At 35.0% G+C, this 17,742-nt stretch overlaps 1 protein-coding gene across 5 annotated transcripts in view; it reads right to left on the reverse strand.

The window, feature by feature from the left end:
- Nucleotides 1-17,742, reverse strand: part of A1CF (APOBEC1 complementation factor) — an 87,081-nt gene that overhangs the window by 48,761 nt on the left and 20,578 nt on the right. For 2 of the 5 annotated variants that reach the window (XM_030809303.1, XM_030809302.1), the window contains exon 2: nt 12,116-12,259. In XM_030809303.1, coding sequence (XP_030665163.1) covers nt 12,116-12,214 — 99 coding nt within the window. In that variant the 5' untranslated portion in view covers nt 12,215-12,259. Of the gene's footprint in view, nt 1-2,311; nt 2,456-12,115; nt 12,260-15,205; nt 15,299-16,349; nt 16,398-17,742 lie in introns of all 5 variants that reach the window. The other 3 variants (XM_012505856.2, XM_003255157.3, XM_012505857.2) reach the window with 3 other exon arrangements.

Consider the following 17,742-nt stretch of genomic DNA (forward strand, 5'->3'; position numbering starts at 1 on the left):
ACTGGTTTAATTTATTGTAGAAAAGACTAGAATAAAGGTCCTATCATTCTCAATTTGGTGAACTTTATGGCATATATAGTATTCAAAAATTGTGATGATTATTCTTCTCAGGTTTATCAGCCTCATAAATCCTCATGTTGTGTGTTACGTTTATTTTCCTGCTCAACTTCACCAATCATGGACACCAGATGGTTATTGTTTCCCATAAACGAGCCCATTCATAACTGGAAGGACATTAATTAATGAACCCTCATTCAGCCTGTTTTTTCCTGAGTAGTAATTTCAGTTTCTTTAATGGCTCTTTGGAAAGTTCATATTTCAAGTTTGTAATTGTCTTTGTGGTTCTCTTTGATTCTTTGTTTCTTTTTTTCCCTTCTCTCTAAGAGGGAAGAAACTGTATTTTTCATAACTGAACTTGTTTCAGATGTTTTCCTGTCCATTTTCCAATTGACCAGGTTAGTATTTATTCCTGCTCCTGTTCCCTTGGGTCCTAGCCAAATCTACCCTTGCTTAGTAGCATTTCAAGACTTTACTAGCTTGCCAGTCACCAGGACCATACCCAGAACAGTGGTTCTGTGACCAAACTCCTGTGCATGGTTCTTAAAGTTGACAACAAGGCACGGAGGACATCTCTCTTGACTGTGTCACTTGTGTTTCATGAGTCTATACTGTATTTTCCTAGTTGTTGATTTGTGAAATTGAATAAAAGTATTTATTAGACATTATTTCTATTGTATTCTAATGTAGATCCTTCATTATGTGATTGATAGTTTAAGGAAAGTCTATGGGGCCATAAAATGTACCAACAGGACCCTCTTCAATGTGATTTTACCTTTGGTCTCTTCTAAAGTTTTTGTTGACTCAGAAAACACACAGTGCTGTAGGGAATATTCATTTCTAAATTGTATATAAAATAATTATCTATTTTGTATAGTTTGTTCACCTTCACATCTTGTTAAAATCAGTGACTTCATGTTGGTAAAATCTGTTTTTAGACTGGAATTTAGAAAACAGAATTTATTTGGCTTAATATACTGTAGAAGTTGGCATTATTTCTATTAGCTATTTTCTACAATTTTTACAAGATGTATGCAACATGAATGCCAGATATAATGTTCCTAAAGTAGGAAGAGTAATCAAAATTGTGATATAAAGACTAAATGAGTTGTTGAAATTTTGTGGAAATGTAGATTAGAAACAAAGACAGGGAAAGCTATGATATGAACATAATCAAACATTAATTTAGCTTTATCATATAGCCTAGTGTTTCTCAAAATATGTGAGGATGATATTAGATGGTTTATAGGTCAGTATTTCTTATTTTAATAATTATGCATTTATTTTAGTGTACATTAGAAAAAGTATAATTAGCGCACAAAACCTGTGGGTTTCTTACATATGTGAGAAAAAGTTTACTTTTAACATAAATGACTAAAAATAGTGAGTTGATTTAATGAATTCTTTTTTTTTGAGACGGAGTCTCGCTCTGTCGCCCAGGCTGGAGTGCAGTGGCGCAATCTCAGCTCACTGCAAGCTCCACCTCCCGGGTTCACGCTATTCTCCTGCCTCTGCCTCCCCAGTAGCTGGGACTACAGGGGCCTGCCACCGTGCCCGGCTAATTTTTTGTACTTTTTAGTAGAGACAGAGTTTCACTGTGTTAGCCAGGAGATTTAATGAATTCTAAATAAATAATATTGGTGGCATGTATCTGTGGCAAAAATCATGAAGAAAGACGCAAATGGCTCTTGACTTTCATTTATTGGTTTCACTTTTTACAAAGCCCTGACATTTTATCTTTAAAAAATGTATAATATGGTTCTTCTAAGGAAGCAACTATTAGTAAATTATGAGTCACCTTCCTGTTTCACTTTGGAAGGTTGACTATTAAAAGTCTATTTCCAAGGAAATTAATCCCAATTTCACTTGAAGTTGTTAACTATCTTATGGAAGCAGAAGCAATTTATGTTTTCAAGTTGATGCATTTAATAATATCTTTTAATAATTTATGTTTAAGGATTATTCAGTATCAACGTTTGAAGCATTCAAAAGCAAATAGGCTTTTTTAAATGATGTGTTTTGCAAAGTTTTTATAATGTAAGATTTTGGTCATTCATAAGAATATTGAATTTGAAAATAGACAAAATTAGAAAACAGAAAACATTTTGTCAGTGTTTTTCAAAATTACAAAACAGAAAACTTTTTTGAGTGTTTTTCAAAATTAGAAAACAAAAAGCATTTGTGTGTGTGTGTTTGTGTTTCTATAAAAGAGAAAGAGTAAAATGCCAACTCATTTCTAAGACCCTCTGCTTACCTTTTCCAGCAAAGTTTGCATAATGATGGACTGCAAAGCATTATTTCCTTTTTTTGAGGCCAGGAATTGCTGTGCTCATGCTCGCTTCTGGCTCTGGGCATGTGCCCAGACACACTGCTTCCATCTATAGGAACCTCTAAATTCCTTTCAAGAAGTAATTAGGTGACAGCTTTAGTCATTCCTTAATCTGTTTGGAGCTTTTATCCTTAAAGAATGTGTAATTTATTCAATAGGCCCATCTAACTTTTTTGTTTACTTACAATTTGCCTTTTTGAATTAACTATTATTATTACCGCTAGATCTGATTAAGTTATGCAAAACTTCCCATGTGCATGCAGATAAAGACATAATAAAGAACATTTGGTTTGGGTAATTGCTCTTCTATCTTTTCCTAGTTCAACATATGCCAAACATAATCCCATCTAATGCACCGGGTTTGAGGCATGTAAGGAATTTTGTATAATCATTCTTCTCCTTACAACACTCTTGTGAATTTTAATTTCTGACAAGCTGAGGGACTTGGCAAGGCACTAAATCTATTCTGACTTTAATTATTTCATCTATGAAGGAGTAGGAGGGTTGACTAGGTGATTGCAGTAGTCCTGTGGGGGTGTGAGGGTGCTTGTGAAAGGAAGGCTGACTTTGATATCATGTTTAATGGAGGAAAATGTTCACAGGATGTTTTGTGAGTTAGTCAACTGGAGCCTTAAGAGGATATTGTAATTTTAAAAATCAGTGTATCTCCAATTCCATGTCCAATTGACATCTATTCTGTTAATTACCTAATGACTTTATGCATTGATTCACTTTGTTACTTAAATAAACTTATAGCAAAAAGAAAACATATTGTTCTTTTAAGTGGAATATCAGTATCATTTCCCACAAATGGACGGTGATTATAAAAACAATCGCAAACAAGGGAAATCATGATCAACTTCTATATAGACACTGTCGTCTACTAAAAGCTCTGCACTCTAGTTCTGCTCTCAGGACTTAAAAAGGTCAGCAGGGCCTGGAGAGGTGTTTAAATCATACCTCCAACACTGACTTTCCTCACCTAGAAGCCTGAGAGAGAACTGAAAGTGGAATAATTTTCTCTATATGGGATTGGATGTTATTTAATGATGTGGACAATGTGCCATTTAACATCATCTTGTTTCCCTGCTCAGCACTTCTTTAACAATGTTATAAAGGATCACAGCTGCTGAAATCCTATACAAATTCATGATTGCAAGGAACTGTGATCTCAATAATTTCTTCTTTGCCTAGCTTGTCTGAAAACTGTCTTTTGCATCTCATAATGCTAAGCTTTCAGGTTCTGAAGATGAAGAGTCACTTAATTTTAGTTGCCAATCAGTACTAACAAATGAATAGCACTTGAAAAAAAAAGTGTGAATTTGTCAGCACACACAGTCCAAAGTCCACAAGACCTGCTCATGCTTCTGCATATTTGGGTCATAAGGTTCACACCAATTTTTAAGCTGATAAAATAGAAAAACTCTGTGCTTCTAGCTTAAGGGAAAGCAGTACCTTGTGTAGTTTATGAAGATTTTGAATCTTATATCAAACACTTCATATATAGTCAACACCCTATGAGGCTATTCGAGGAGAAATGCATTGCTATTTGGAAATAATAGCTTCTGGAACATATCTGTGTTCCTTGGGATAATGAAGTTCCCACAAATGTTGGGCACACACCCCCTCCACAAAGGGATTCACAGAACTGCTCCTTCATTTGGAGTCTTTCACACCACGCTATGGCATCTGTGGCTAGTAGAAGTAAGACTGCTTCTGAGCTTTAAAATAAAGTTGGCCTGTGGGTGGCTGGGGTGATAAGCTTAGGGAAGCATGAGCCTGTGATGATCTACTGGTCCCATCCTGTTCTAATGCTTATTGCTACCTATTTAAAGAATTGGTATCCATGCACTTGGTGAATGACCTAAGTCCTTGGAAAGCAGGGATGTTAGCAGGTGGTGAAAACAGGCAATAGAAGAAAAAGTAGGACCCAGGAGCTATATTTTGCCATGAAGTCAAATTCCTATTTCTTTCCCTAGGATTTTTTGTGCGGTGGTTGAAAAAGAATGTCAATGCCACAGTGTTTTTCCATCTGCTCCTCTCGGAGCCAGTCTAGATGAAGCGAATTAGTAAACCTGAGACCCTCAGGTTATTTTTATTGTATTATTTATAGGAAAAAAAATGCCATTTGAGAAATATTCAATTAAAATTACCTAAGTACATTATCTCAAACCAGAAATATGGAGAGTTAGCTTAATTTGGGGCACTCTTAGGAGAGGAAAGGTATTCTAATTAGACTTGTTCTAGCGCCATCCTTTGTACCTGATGGCTTGCATTTGCTGAAGAACTGAACAAATTAGAATCAAAACATGTGATTTCATTGAAATTCCATACAAGAGAGTATGCATAGAAAGGAAAGTGTGAGGAGTGGGGATTGAATACTGTGTTTTGTTCCTAGTTTGAGGAGATTGTTCCCAGGACACCAGGTCCATGGCTGATTAATAGAGGAAGGGAAAGATGAAATCCACCTACTTATCTGCTGTAATCTCACTAGATCTTTGAAATTAAGACACATTAATGTCTTCACTACCCAAAAGTGTTCTGCATTTTATAAATATTTTGTTTAAGGAGTACTGCCTGTGTGCTCCATCTTCCAGGGGTACTTGGCTCCTTGCAGAGTTTGTTTGCTCTCATCTTATAAGTCTTAGCTTCAATGTAATTTTTCCTAAGAGGGTCACCTGGCTTTGTCTTTTACACAGCCTGGTTTATCACATTCTTGACACTTACCATGATCTGTAATTACTTTGCTTGTTTCTTTATCTGTTAATTTTCTATCTTTTCTATGAGACTAATCTTCATAAAGGTAGAAACTTGTCTCTCTTTGTGGTGGAATCAACAAATGAATTAATACATGAATGAATGAGGGCCCAGTGCTTGATTTGGTGTGAATGGGCAGCACAAGAAGGGATGCACTTACTTCTTTTAAGGAAGATTAAATACTAAATTAAATAATTTTCTTTAAAACCTGGATTCGCTTCTAATATAGAGCAGTAGGTTAAGGAATCGAGTTGGAGTCAGCAATTTTTTTTCTTTTTGTAAAAGGCCAAGTAGTTGATATTTTAGGCTTTTTTTAAAAAAATGCTTAAAATGTAAAAAAAAAAATCATAGCTTGCAATGACTACATAAACAAGTTGTAGCCACATTTGGTTCATGGGGCATAGTTTGTTGACCCCTGATTTATAATTGTGTAACTCTGGGGCTTATTTTCTAACTGCAGAACAAAAGGATTGGACTATATCAATATTAAACAAAGTTCACGTATATGTAGAATTAGAAAGAATAGTCTAGTGAACCTAGGGACCTATCACCCAAATTTAATAATGAAGTTTTTTTCCATGACTTTTTTCTTTTTTTTTTTAACTCCTGACTGACCCTTAGAAATCTTTTCTACCTTATGAGATTTTTTCCTTGTGATAAAAACGATCTGCATTTATTATAGAAAAGTTAGAAAATGAAGAAGAGCATCAGGCAAGAAAAACTTAGAGATTATACTTTGTCATTTGACAATATTCCTTATTGTATGTGAATAATTTCTTAAAATATTCTTCACAAATTTATATGTAGCCTTCAGATTTTTAACTAAATGTTAAAATTTGAATACTTCTCCATGTCTTTGAAAATTCTTTGAAATTATAATTTTATATTACTGTATAATTTGAAAATATAAGAATGATCATAGTTTACCTGACCATTAATATTTCATTGGATATTTAGGATATGTTTAAGTTTAAATTTCTAAAAAATTATACATTTCACTGTGATAAACATCATTATGTCTAAATATTTGTCCTCATTCCTCAGGTCAAAGAGCATTGTCAATTTTAAGGCTCTATATAGAAAATGCTGATCTTTTTGGTACCCACAGCTGTATTGCTCATTTGAGGCTGCCTTATGTTGTTGTAAATTTCGGATACATTCTTTTTCATTTCACCCACTTTATATGAACTTTAGGTCAGGCACTGCATTTTTATACTCTATAATCCCAAGACCCAGCACTAATACATTATTCTCAATAATAGGGACTAAGGAAGCAAAACAGAAGAACAAAACAAAACAAAAAATCTTGACGTTTATTTAGGATGATCATTGGTTTACGAAAGCAAGGGGACTATCATACCTCAGAAAAATTGATTGTGCTGTAATGATTTTTAGAAAACAGACTACCAATAGGATAACTGGATAAACAAAGCTAATACACACCACATTTTAAATTTTATATATAATGAGTCTATTTTTAAAAAATTCAGACTACTTGAGGGTGATTTTTATTAAATATATATTTAGGTTTAGTTGCAGTAGAATTAAACTTGACGTCAACAGACACCACGTTGGGTGGAAGTGTATATTTTTCTGAATATGCTCACCTATGAGAATGTATTTTTCTAGTTCTAAGGAGAAAATTTCAGGTGAGATGAGCATCACATATCATAGTTTATGACCCACATCACTAATGCATTCTTGAGGAAAGACTCATCATAATGTAATTTTTTTTGTCTTTAGCTATCAAAGAAGTATATACTAGCTTTCGAAATCTGAAAGTACAGTTAAGAATAAAAAAGTAGAGAAAAGAATCCCCACACATAATTCCATTACACGTGTTAATACTGTAGCACACTTCCTTACAAAATATTTTTATATGGCATAATACAATTATGCCATATAAAAAGCTTAAAGTTTAACTTAGTAACATTATACAATTTTCAACAAGAGTATGTATTAAATACATACTATATGTGGGGTACTGCATTACATCTCTTTTTCTCTACAGTACTTCGATAAAAACTTCAGCCATCAATAGCCAAAGATATTTGATTATTTTAAAAAGAGATCACAAAGCATATTTCCAAACACTTAGAAGCAGGCGTTATTGCATCAGTTGCTACATAAAAGGCTGGGTCACGTTATTAAGTAACTCACAAAATTCTATTTTTGATAGCTATATTTGTCCTGCTAGTGATAAGAGAGCACAAATTCATCACTGTCTGTTTTTTGAATTCTTGTTCTGCAAATATTCAACACTCAATATCAGGGACTGAAAAGATACAGCAAAAGTAAATCCTTCAAACTCTAATTTATAAAATTCTAAACTATCATTTTATGGGTATGCTGCTTGGATTGTATTAGGATGTTTCTTTATCTTAATTTTTGTACAAAAACTTTTTAAAAAAGTAAACTTGATGTTCTTAATGTTGCCTTTCTTTCTTTTTGGATAATCATATTGATCTTTTTTATAATCCAGAGTAGGAAGGCTGAAGTATTAGTAAGACTAAAGGATTTTCCCTAAGTTACAAAGAGTTTGAAGTTGTGTTTCTACATATTTAGGCTACCCTTTCGACCAAATAGTCCAGTGTGCTAACCAGTGACTAGATTCAGAAGACACTAGAATCACAAAAATCATGGACAAATAGTTGGGTATTGCCTAGCTGATCTTCCAGGAGATTACGGCCTGGAGATGTTAAGGGACTTATTCAAGATCATACAACTCATATGTGGTAGGGACTAGATTAGATTACAGGCCTTCTGATTTAAAGTCTTGGATAATTTTCCATACTCTGTAGCCAAAATCAGGAGAGATTCTTCAATTCATTCAAAATGATTGAGTTATATAGGTATTTACATTTTGATTAGAGGCCTTAGGTATAGATAACTAGCTTTTGGAACATTAGGCTTCTACATTATTGAAGCACTTCTGATTCAACAGTCACGCTGCTAACCAATATTACTTAAAGCGAATCATGTTACAAAGTTTAGGTTTCAAAAAAATGTTTTTCACATGCTCTAGCATGCTGATCTCTAAAATTGCAATCTTAAAAGTCACATTATAACAACTCTCAGTTTTCTGAGTCTAACCAAAAATTTTGGCCAATAACAACAGAATCTTAATCTCACAAGTTATCTAAACTGTCTGTGCCTTGTTTTCTTCATCAGGAAATTGGGGATAAACATAGTAGCTACCACACAGTGTATAGTAAGGACTAGATGAGTTAATATATGCAAAGCAGTTAGAATATTTTTTGTTATTATTATTATTACAATTAACTTGTGGTCTAGGTCCTTATTATAAGCATTTTCTGAATATTATTGAATAGATAAGATTAAAGTAAAATAAAATCTTATCTATTATTGAATAGATAAGATCAAAATGAAATAAAATACATTTTAGGAGTATTTTATATGTAAACATTTTAAATTATAGATATCATTATTTTCTCTATCAGATTAATGTGCTTAAATCATAACATTTGACCTTACAATGGAGTTAAATTTTTAAATGGAGTAAGATTATCTCCATTGTTATTTGGGTCTCTTTTCTTTTCTTTTTTTTTTTTTGAGACAGAGTCTCGCTCTGTCACCCAGGCTGGAGTGCAGTGGCGCAATCTCGGCTCACTGCAAGCTCCGCCTCCTGGGTTCACGCCATTCTCCTGCCTCAGCCTCTCCGAGTAGCTGGGGCTACAGGCTCCCGCCACCACGCCCGGCTAATTTTTTGTATTTTTAGTAGAGACGGGGTTTCACCGTGGTCTCGATCTCCTGACCTCGTGATCCGCCCGCCTCGGCCTCCCAAAGTGCTGGGATTACAAGCGTGAGCCACCGCGCCCGGCCTTGGGTCTCTTTTCAAAAAAATTATTTGCAAGCTTTCTTCATAGCTTTAACAGTAATGTGTTACAATTGTTCTTCAGAATTTTTTATATGATTACTGTTAGTAACTGAATACTATTTCATCTGTGACAGGATTTTAAGACAGAATTGGACCTTTAAAATTGGTGCATAATAATTGTACACATTTAAGGAGTCCATGTATGATATTTTAATACATGCATACAATATGTAATGATCAAGTCAGGGTAATCAGGATATCTCTCACCTCAAACGTTTATTTGTGTTGGGAACATTTCAAATCTTCTCTTCTAGCTATTTTGAAATATGTAATAAATTATCATTAACTCTGGCTTCTGATTTAAGTATGAAACCAAGTGACTAGAGCACCAAGCAGGATGAGAAGGTAGCAGGAAACTATTTTTCCATTGTTAACTGTCACCCAACACCCCAAGCTTAGAAAAGATATTGGAGAGTTTGAGAGAAGTTTTTGGAATTTACCCAAAGATATTTGGAGACAACTGCTCTTGTGTTGTGAGTTTTAGTTCCCCCTAAGTGGGAGGAATTGGGAGGTGCCTGTCGTTTTGCCTAAAGCAGGAGAAGCCACTTAGACAGCTTGATGTGTATTCCCTGCCTTTGTGTTTGGGGAACACACTAAGCTGGTGGGTCTAACTGACTCCTGAAATCTCTCACTGTGAACAATGGGTTGGCCTGCAGCTTTGTTGTTGGCAAGGAGAAGTGGTTGCTTTGTGTCACCTCAACTTCCAGATTTTGTTGGGTCAGGGAATGTGTGTTTCCAGGGACCAGAGTTTGGCCACGTGTAGAAATTAATGATTATCTTCCATCCTCTTCATGAGGGCTGCTTCAAATATCAAAGAGAACCCAGCAGGAGGCTGGGTGTCTGAGGATCCTACAAAGAATCTCACAAGCTTCGATACCTGTCAGGCCTGAGAGCCCAATGAAGGTAGCTCAGTAAAAACTTTCCTGTACCATTTGCTTTGCTTTTATTTCTCCCTTCTGCTTCAATCAGGAGTCAGAAATTGTAGTTACCAAACTGGTGTTGAAAGAGGAAAACATAGTGCAGAAAAACAGAAAAGAAATTATCCTCCACCCTGACATACTTGAGAAAGGGAAATAACTGTAACTTTGAATGATTTTATGTCTTTACTGTTAAAAAAATTGATACTTTTTTCATATTGATGTTATTCCAAACAATCTAGTTTGGAACAACATCAATATGAAAAAAGTATCAATTTTTTTTAAATGAAGGATCTTTTATTACCTGAACCTTACCAGAAAAGTTATGAGACTTAACCTGAATTTCATCTGGGGGAAAAGGAAAAACCAGTACCCAGACTTGAATGAAATGTAATTGGCAATTTATATTGTTTTAGGATTATTTTTCATAAATTCTGCTTGTTGAGTATAATAATTACACATTCATAATTTACTTAATAATTTTCTTGTATTTATACATTTAAGTTTGTGATATGCATTACAGCTAATGTCACCCTTGACAGATTTATACATATTTCTACAGTTCCAGAAAGGGAACACTCATATATAAATATTAAGAAATCGCTGTTTGAAAGGGTTGAAATGCTTTCTATTTCTACTGTCTTTGCACAAATGTTTCTAATATCAAGAAGTTCAAAATTTTAAAAAGATTCAAAAACATTCATGATTTCATAACATTTATGGAAGTGTCGATTGCAAAAAGAAAGAAAACCCTCTTTTCAAAAGTTTAATGAGTCTAAAATAATTTGACTTTTAAGTATTAAAAAAAACTAATATGTCAGTATCTCCACGGACTTAAATGAAACTTCAAAAAGTCAACTATGAAATAATAGAAACTTTCTGAAATCTTGAAAAAGACTAACACTCTTCATTAGGATGAAGAAAATAACTTTATTATTATATTATGTCTAACAAAATATGCCATGATTTATAAAATTAATTAAAAAATAAATGTACATTTTGCAACTGACAAAGGAGCATCTAATGGAAGGACACTACTGCATATTTTATTGCTAATCACACATGACATTTGAGTTCATAGTAGTTTGAATTCAAGATTTGGTTAAGTTGGGAAAGTATGTGAGTGAAAGAAAATAGCTGAGAAATTAAAATACTTTGTCCTACTGTAAAAACAGCAACATTTTTTTCTTTAAATAAGATAATATATGTATCTAACACTACATTTTTTTTTTCTTTGAGACGGAGTCTTGCTCTGTCTCCCAGGCTGGAGTGCAGTGGCGCAATCTCGGCTCACTGCAAGCTCCGCCTCCCGGGTTCACGCCATTCTCCTGCCTCAGCCTCTCCAAGTAGCTGGGACTACAGGCGCCCGCCACCACGCCCGGCTAATCTTTTGTATTTTTAGTAGAGACGGGGTTTCACCGTGGTCTCGATCTCCTGACCTCGTGATCCACCCGCCTCGGCCTCCCAAAGTGCTGGGATTACAAGCGTGAGCCACCGCGCCTGGCCCTAACACTACATTTTTTTAAATGCAGCATAAGTTCTCTAAAAGAAGATATCATAAAGATAATAATATACAGATAATTTCTAAAAGACAGTGTCTATAAATAGACAGTTTTAAGATTGTGGTGTTTTCTTTTTTCGTTTTACAAAATGCTAAGCATGGAGAGAAGTTAGTATTACATATCCTAGACTGCATGAGCAAGTGTTCTGAGAAAACAAACTGCAGCAGCTAGACACAAAACATTCATTCCTTGGATCCCACATCTAGAAGTCTTACGTGTGCAGTGATCTCTCTGGAAGCTAAGCCTGGTTCCTGCTGTAGTTTATTTTCTGCTGATTCCTGAAACACCAATGTGGTTCTACTTCACAGCCTTGGGTGGCAAATTCTAGCTGCCTTTTTGTGATAGTCTCTATAACTGTGGACACTGATTCTGTGACAAGTTAAGGTTGAATTGATAACCTAGAGTAGAAAGAAGGTTACATTCAGGGTCATCTACAAAACAGAAATGTTGCAATTTCCTTCTCTTTTAGAAAGGGACATTTCTCTAAAGAGTTATATAACTGATCATTCCCATTTTGCATCTTAGGACCACTAATATTCCCACCACTGTGCAAATTCAGTGGTGAGTCTCAGCAGATTTCACAAGAAGTTCCTACCTGGACCAAGCTATATCCTGTGCGCTGGACCAGTGCGCGGAGGGCTGCTTCCTTCTGAGTGCCGCTCAATCCATCCCCGGATTTGTGATTTGATTCCATTGAGAGTGATTATCAGCAAAAAATCAGGTTAATTAGGGTTGCTCACTGAAACCAAATTTAAGATAAATTAAGTAAATTACTGTTGTCAAGTCCAAACTTCTCCTTTTCATGAAGGACATCTTTAGGAAATATTCTCTGTAAATGCGTCATTAAAGTTAGAGCAACTAAGAGTTACATACAAACAAGGCTGTGTAAATGTACTCTTAAAAAAAAACTTTTAAAAATACACAATATTGGTTGAAATTTAGAAACAAAAAAATGAACAATACCCATTCTCCAATTATAATGCAGATTAGTAATTCTGAATCCACTTATCTCAGGATGTCACCAAATACTCAAAAACAGATCAGCTCACATCTATTAAAAGAATATGAAGAATGTTCCTTACAGATGTGAGAAGAGGGCACTGTCGCTAATTCTAACCACTAAGATAAGGCATCAGAATTCTCAGAGATTGAGCTTTAGTCTCTGTGTCAGCTAAGATAGTTATCTACTTATTCTCCAAAGATAAATTTTTAGAACAAAATGTGCCAGTATCATATACACAGAAGTCATCATGCAAAGTAATCTACATAATAAAAATGTGACATTAATTTTAACAAAACAAGAAAAATGGATGCTTTTGAGTTGACGTGGGAAGGGTTTGCTAACATCCAGATCACATACCACAGACATGTTCAATAGAGTACATGAAAACTTTTGTAAATTTAAAAAAATGATGAAAGTTTATGTATGTTCATGTTTGTGTATACAGATATAAATAAATAATTTCAGCATTTCATTGTCTACATTTTCTATTTTGGGAACATGATTTGAATCACATTCCAAATGTGATAGGTGCTCACATCCACAAGTTCCCAGAACAAGATAATGTCCATTTTGAAGGTTCTAGGCTGTGGGAGTGTGTGAGGCCCTGGAGGTTCCCACATACACAGAGGTGAAGGCTGCCGCACTAGGTTCTAGTTATTAGTGGCTCAGGGAAGGTTCTATGCTGGGTTTTCTGCTTAATGTGCTCCGCCAACCAGGACAGAGGAATATGTTTTACAATGATCTGAATCAAATGCAGCTAGAATGTATTTGAATATAGGTACTTTTGAAAATTTTCTGTCATATGCATTGAGAATTCCTGTACTGCTTCATGTTGTCTTTTAAAGACTCAGAATGAAGGCACCATTAATAATATAAGAAACTGGGTGAAAAATTGGGTGAAAGAAAAAAGTGAAGCTGAAGTGATCGTTTCTGAAAAATGCAGCTTTAAGGTATTCTATTACTAAAATTACTATTACTTGAATAACAGAATAGTAATAGAATATTACTATTAGTAACAACAGCAATATTATTAGGACTACCTACTAATATTAGTATTAATAGTACTACTATTACTAATAGCACTAATATTAGTACCAATATTACTAATAACACTAGTATTACTAATTGTAGCACTATGAGTAATGACAGTGCTAGTATTACTAATAGTAGTAATAATACCAATATAGCAATAGATATTCTATTACTAAAGATATTCTATTACTAAAATTACTATTACTTGAATAACAGAATAGTAATAGAATATTACTATTAGTAACAATAAAAATATTATTAGGACTACCTACTAATATTAGTATTAATAGTACTACTATTACTAATAGCACCAATGTTAGTACCAATATTACTAATAACACTAGTATTTCTAATTGTAGCACTATTGGTAATGACAGTGCTAGTATTACTAATAGTAGTAATAATACCAATATAGTAATACTAGTAGCAATAGCAATATATTATAGTATTATAATTACTAGTAATTATTACTATTACTACTATTATTATGATAGTAATACTAATCATAATAATAGTAATAGTAATTATTACTAGTAATTATAATAATACTATAATGATAGCAGCAATAGTAATATTAATAGTATTAGTAATACTATTAGTATACTATAGTATACTAATTAGCATACTATAGTAGTGTATATAGTATGCTAATACTATATATATTATGATTAGTAATACTAATCATAATAATAGTACTACTATAGCAATACTAATAGTACTACTATAGTAATACTAATAGTACTACTATTAGTAATAGCAATGGGTATTCTACTACTGAAGTAGTAGAATTAAATAAATGTCCCTAAGCTAATAGATAAGCATCATTTAGAAAGTAATATTTTGGCCAGGTGCAGTGGCTCTGGCCTGTAATCCCAGCACTTTGGGAGGCCAAGGCAGGCAGATCACCTGAGGTCAGGAGTTTGAGACCAGCCTGGCCAACATGGTGAAACCCCGTCTCTATTAAAAATGCAAAAATTAGCCAGGAGTGGTGGTGCATGCCTGTAATCCCAGCTACTTGGGAAGCTGAAACATGAGAATTGCTTGAACCTGGGAGGTGAAGGTTGCAGTAAGCTGAGATCATGCCATTGCACTGCAGCCTGGGCAACAGAGTGAGACTCTGTTTCAAAAAAAAAAAAAGGAAGTATATTTTCAGTTTAATTTAGAATATCAAAGGAAAAAATGAGATTATCAAGAGTTAGCTGTTTTTAGGGCCAGACCAATGTCATCCTCTTTATATAAACATGGACATTCTTGCCTTCACCTTTCCGATGGTTCTTGCTTGCTGCTGACCCAGGGCAATTCAGTTTGCATTCACTGATTGTTTCAAGAAGCTTATAGTTAATGCTCTCTGTTTGCTAGTTCTACCCTCTGTCTGGCTTTAGGGCATTGCGTTTTAGGGGGAATCTGCTAACTTAGTAAGTTAACATGCCAGCTTCAGTGTCTGTACTTTGCAAAAGGCAAAACATTTTGAAGAGTTACAAAGGAAACTAGTCTTTCAGATAAAATTTAACTCTTGCTCTTTTCCCAAATGCTACCAAAATTGTCTTTTCATGAGGATACTCTCAAACCTTCTCACTGTGCTTAATTAAATTGCAAGAGCAGGGAGGCTGTGGATGGGGTCTGATGGGATTATTTATGTATGTGTTAGACCTCTTTGAAGGCAAAGTCTACAGTCTTCTGGCCAAGTTGTAGATTTGTTCTTTGCTGAACTTCATCTTTTCCATCAAAAAGATAACAGTCATGGTGAAATGACAAGTTTATATTTGCAAAATCTGCCTTTAGTTTTGGTTAATAATTAGTAAAGGTTATTAAAGGTATCTTGAAATCAGAAAGGTCTTTTGATCACATATAAATTCACTCTGAAGTTATTGACAAAATCTATAATATCTCAATTATAGTGTCAAGTCATTGGGAGTCAGGGCATGGAAATAAAATTCAAAATTTGTCACAAGAAACACTTAATCTTTAATTTTTATTTTGCAAAAACAACCCCCCTCGAAGTGTTGACCTAGTCTAAGGAGTGAACTTGAATCCCAGATAAATATTTCTTTTAAGCAAGTCAAACTTTTATTAAAAAGCTTGGGCAAATTGAAATAAAGCCTTTGCAATACATCTTCTAATTTAGCACCTTGTAAGTTCTTCAGATCAGAATTATGAAAGAATAGTTCTCAAAGTATCTTACTGAAGCAATAGAATTTAAAACAAATAGAGCAGGCATTAAGACTTTGGACAGATAGAGAAAAGCTTTCATGAGTATTTATCACCTATTAATTCAGAAATTATTTATTGAGTATATACTGTCTTCTAAAAATTTTCAAGACATAAGGATGTAGATGAGAAAAAATAAAACCCAACCTCTCATCCCCCAAAATATCATGGAGTTTTATAGGGGGTGAGAGAGGTAATAAATAAGATCAATAAGTAGAATACAAAAAGTGATCTCATGGAGGTTAAAAGTAGAAAGGTGGTTACTAGAGGCTGAGAAAGGTAGTGGGGAGAAGGAGATGAATAGAAGTTGGTTAAGGGGTAGAAAATACAGTGAGACAGAAGTTCTAGTATTTGATAGTATAGTACGGAAATTATAGTTAACAATAATTATATATTTTAAAATAACTAGAAGAGAGATTTATAATGTTCCAAACATAAAGAGAAAATAAGTGTTTGAAGTGATATTCCAATTACCCTGATTTGATCATTACACATTGTATAGAGATATCACAATATCACATATACCCTCAAAATGTGTACAACTAATATATGTCAATACACAGTGAATAAAATATAGTGTACTTATATAATTTCTGTGGAGAAAATTCACAGGTTTTTGGCACAGCACTATTATCTAGTTGAGGATGGCTGAGAGCAGAAAGGGTCAAAAAAGATGGAGATTGGATGGAGGGGAAGGCTACAGTCAGTATTACAGGAAAGAATCATATATTCACATACTGTCTCTAAGCATCAATTTCCTCATTTGTGAATTGGGGTGATGAGCAGGCTGTGCACCATATTGTTGTGAATATGAAATGAGAAAACACCTGTGAAGCATTGCCCTAGGTTTGCTAATATCTCATGTTGGAGGAGAGAAGCAGAGTAGAGGAATAGCAGAAGGACTCCAGAAAGGGCCTGATGAAATGTCAACTCCTCCTTGTATAATTTCCTCCCCTTTCCCTTCCCTTCTTCTTTATATCCCTTCTAACAATGGGATGAGGAAAGGACACAAAGTATTGAAAGCCAGGGCTTCCTCTAGTTCTTACAGCTTCCATTAACTGGCGATAGTGTCTTCTTGTCCTCTCAGACACTATGTTTTTATTAGCAATGGAACACTTGGTTCAAACGTATCCTCACCACCAAACCTGCTATGTAAAAATGGTCCCCTCTTTTCTTTCCTTTTTTTTTGAGATGGAGTTTTGCTCTTGTTGCCCACGCTGGAGTGCAATGGCATGATCTCGGCTCACCACAACCTCCGCATCCTGGGTTCAAGTGATTCTCCTGCCTCAGCCTCCTGAGAAGCTGGGATTACAGGCATGCACCACCATGCCCAGCTAATTTTGTATTTTTAGTAGAGATAGGGTTTCTCCATGTTGGTCAGGCTGGTTGCGAACTCCTGACCTCAGATGATTCGCCATCCTCGGCCTCCGAAAGTGCTGGGATTACAGGAGTGAGCCACCGTGCCTGGCCAATCCTCCCGGCACGTCCCCTCTTTTCTTCTTCCACTTTCATCCTAGAGGAAGCTATCTGAGCCTGTTTCTTTACATATAAAATTACGATGGGGCTGGGTGCGGTGGCTCGTCCCTGTAATCCCAGCAATTTGGGAGGCCCAGGAGTTCCAGACCAGCCTGGGTAACATGGCAAAAGCTCATCTCTACAAAAAATACAAAAATTTAGCCAGGTGTAGTGGCATGCACCTGTAGTCATGCTACCTGGGAGGTGGATCACCTGAGCCTGGGAAGTTGAGCCTACAATGAGCTGCGATTAGGCCACTGCACTCCAGCCTGGGTGACAGAATGAGACCCTGTCTCACAAATACTACTGCTACTACTACCACTGCTGCTGCTGCTGCTGCTATTACTACTACTACTAAAATAAATACAATTAGGATGATAAAAATTCCATCATAGGGTTCTTTGAGCATTCAGTACTAATATTGGGAGCTAAATAATGAATATACCTTTAAAATACTTAAAATG

Source organism: Nomascus leucogenys, chromosome 3 (genome assembly GCF_006542625.1).
Source record: "Nomascus leucogenys isolate Asia chromosome 3, Asia_NLE_v1, whole genome shotgun sequence".
Classification (NCBI taxonomy): Eukaryota; Metazoa; Chordata; class Mammalia; order Primates; family Hylobatidae; genus Nomascus; species Nomascus leucogenys.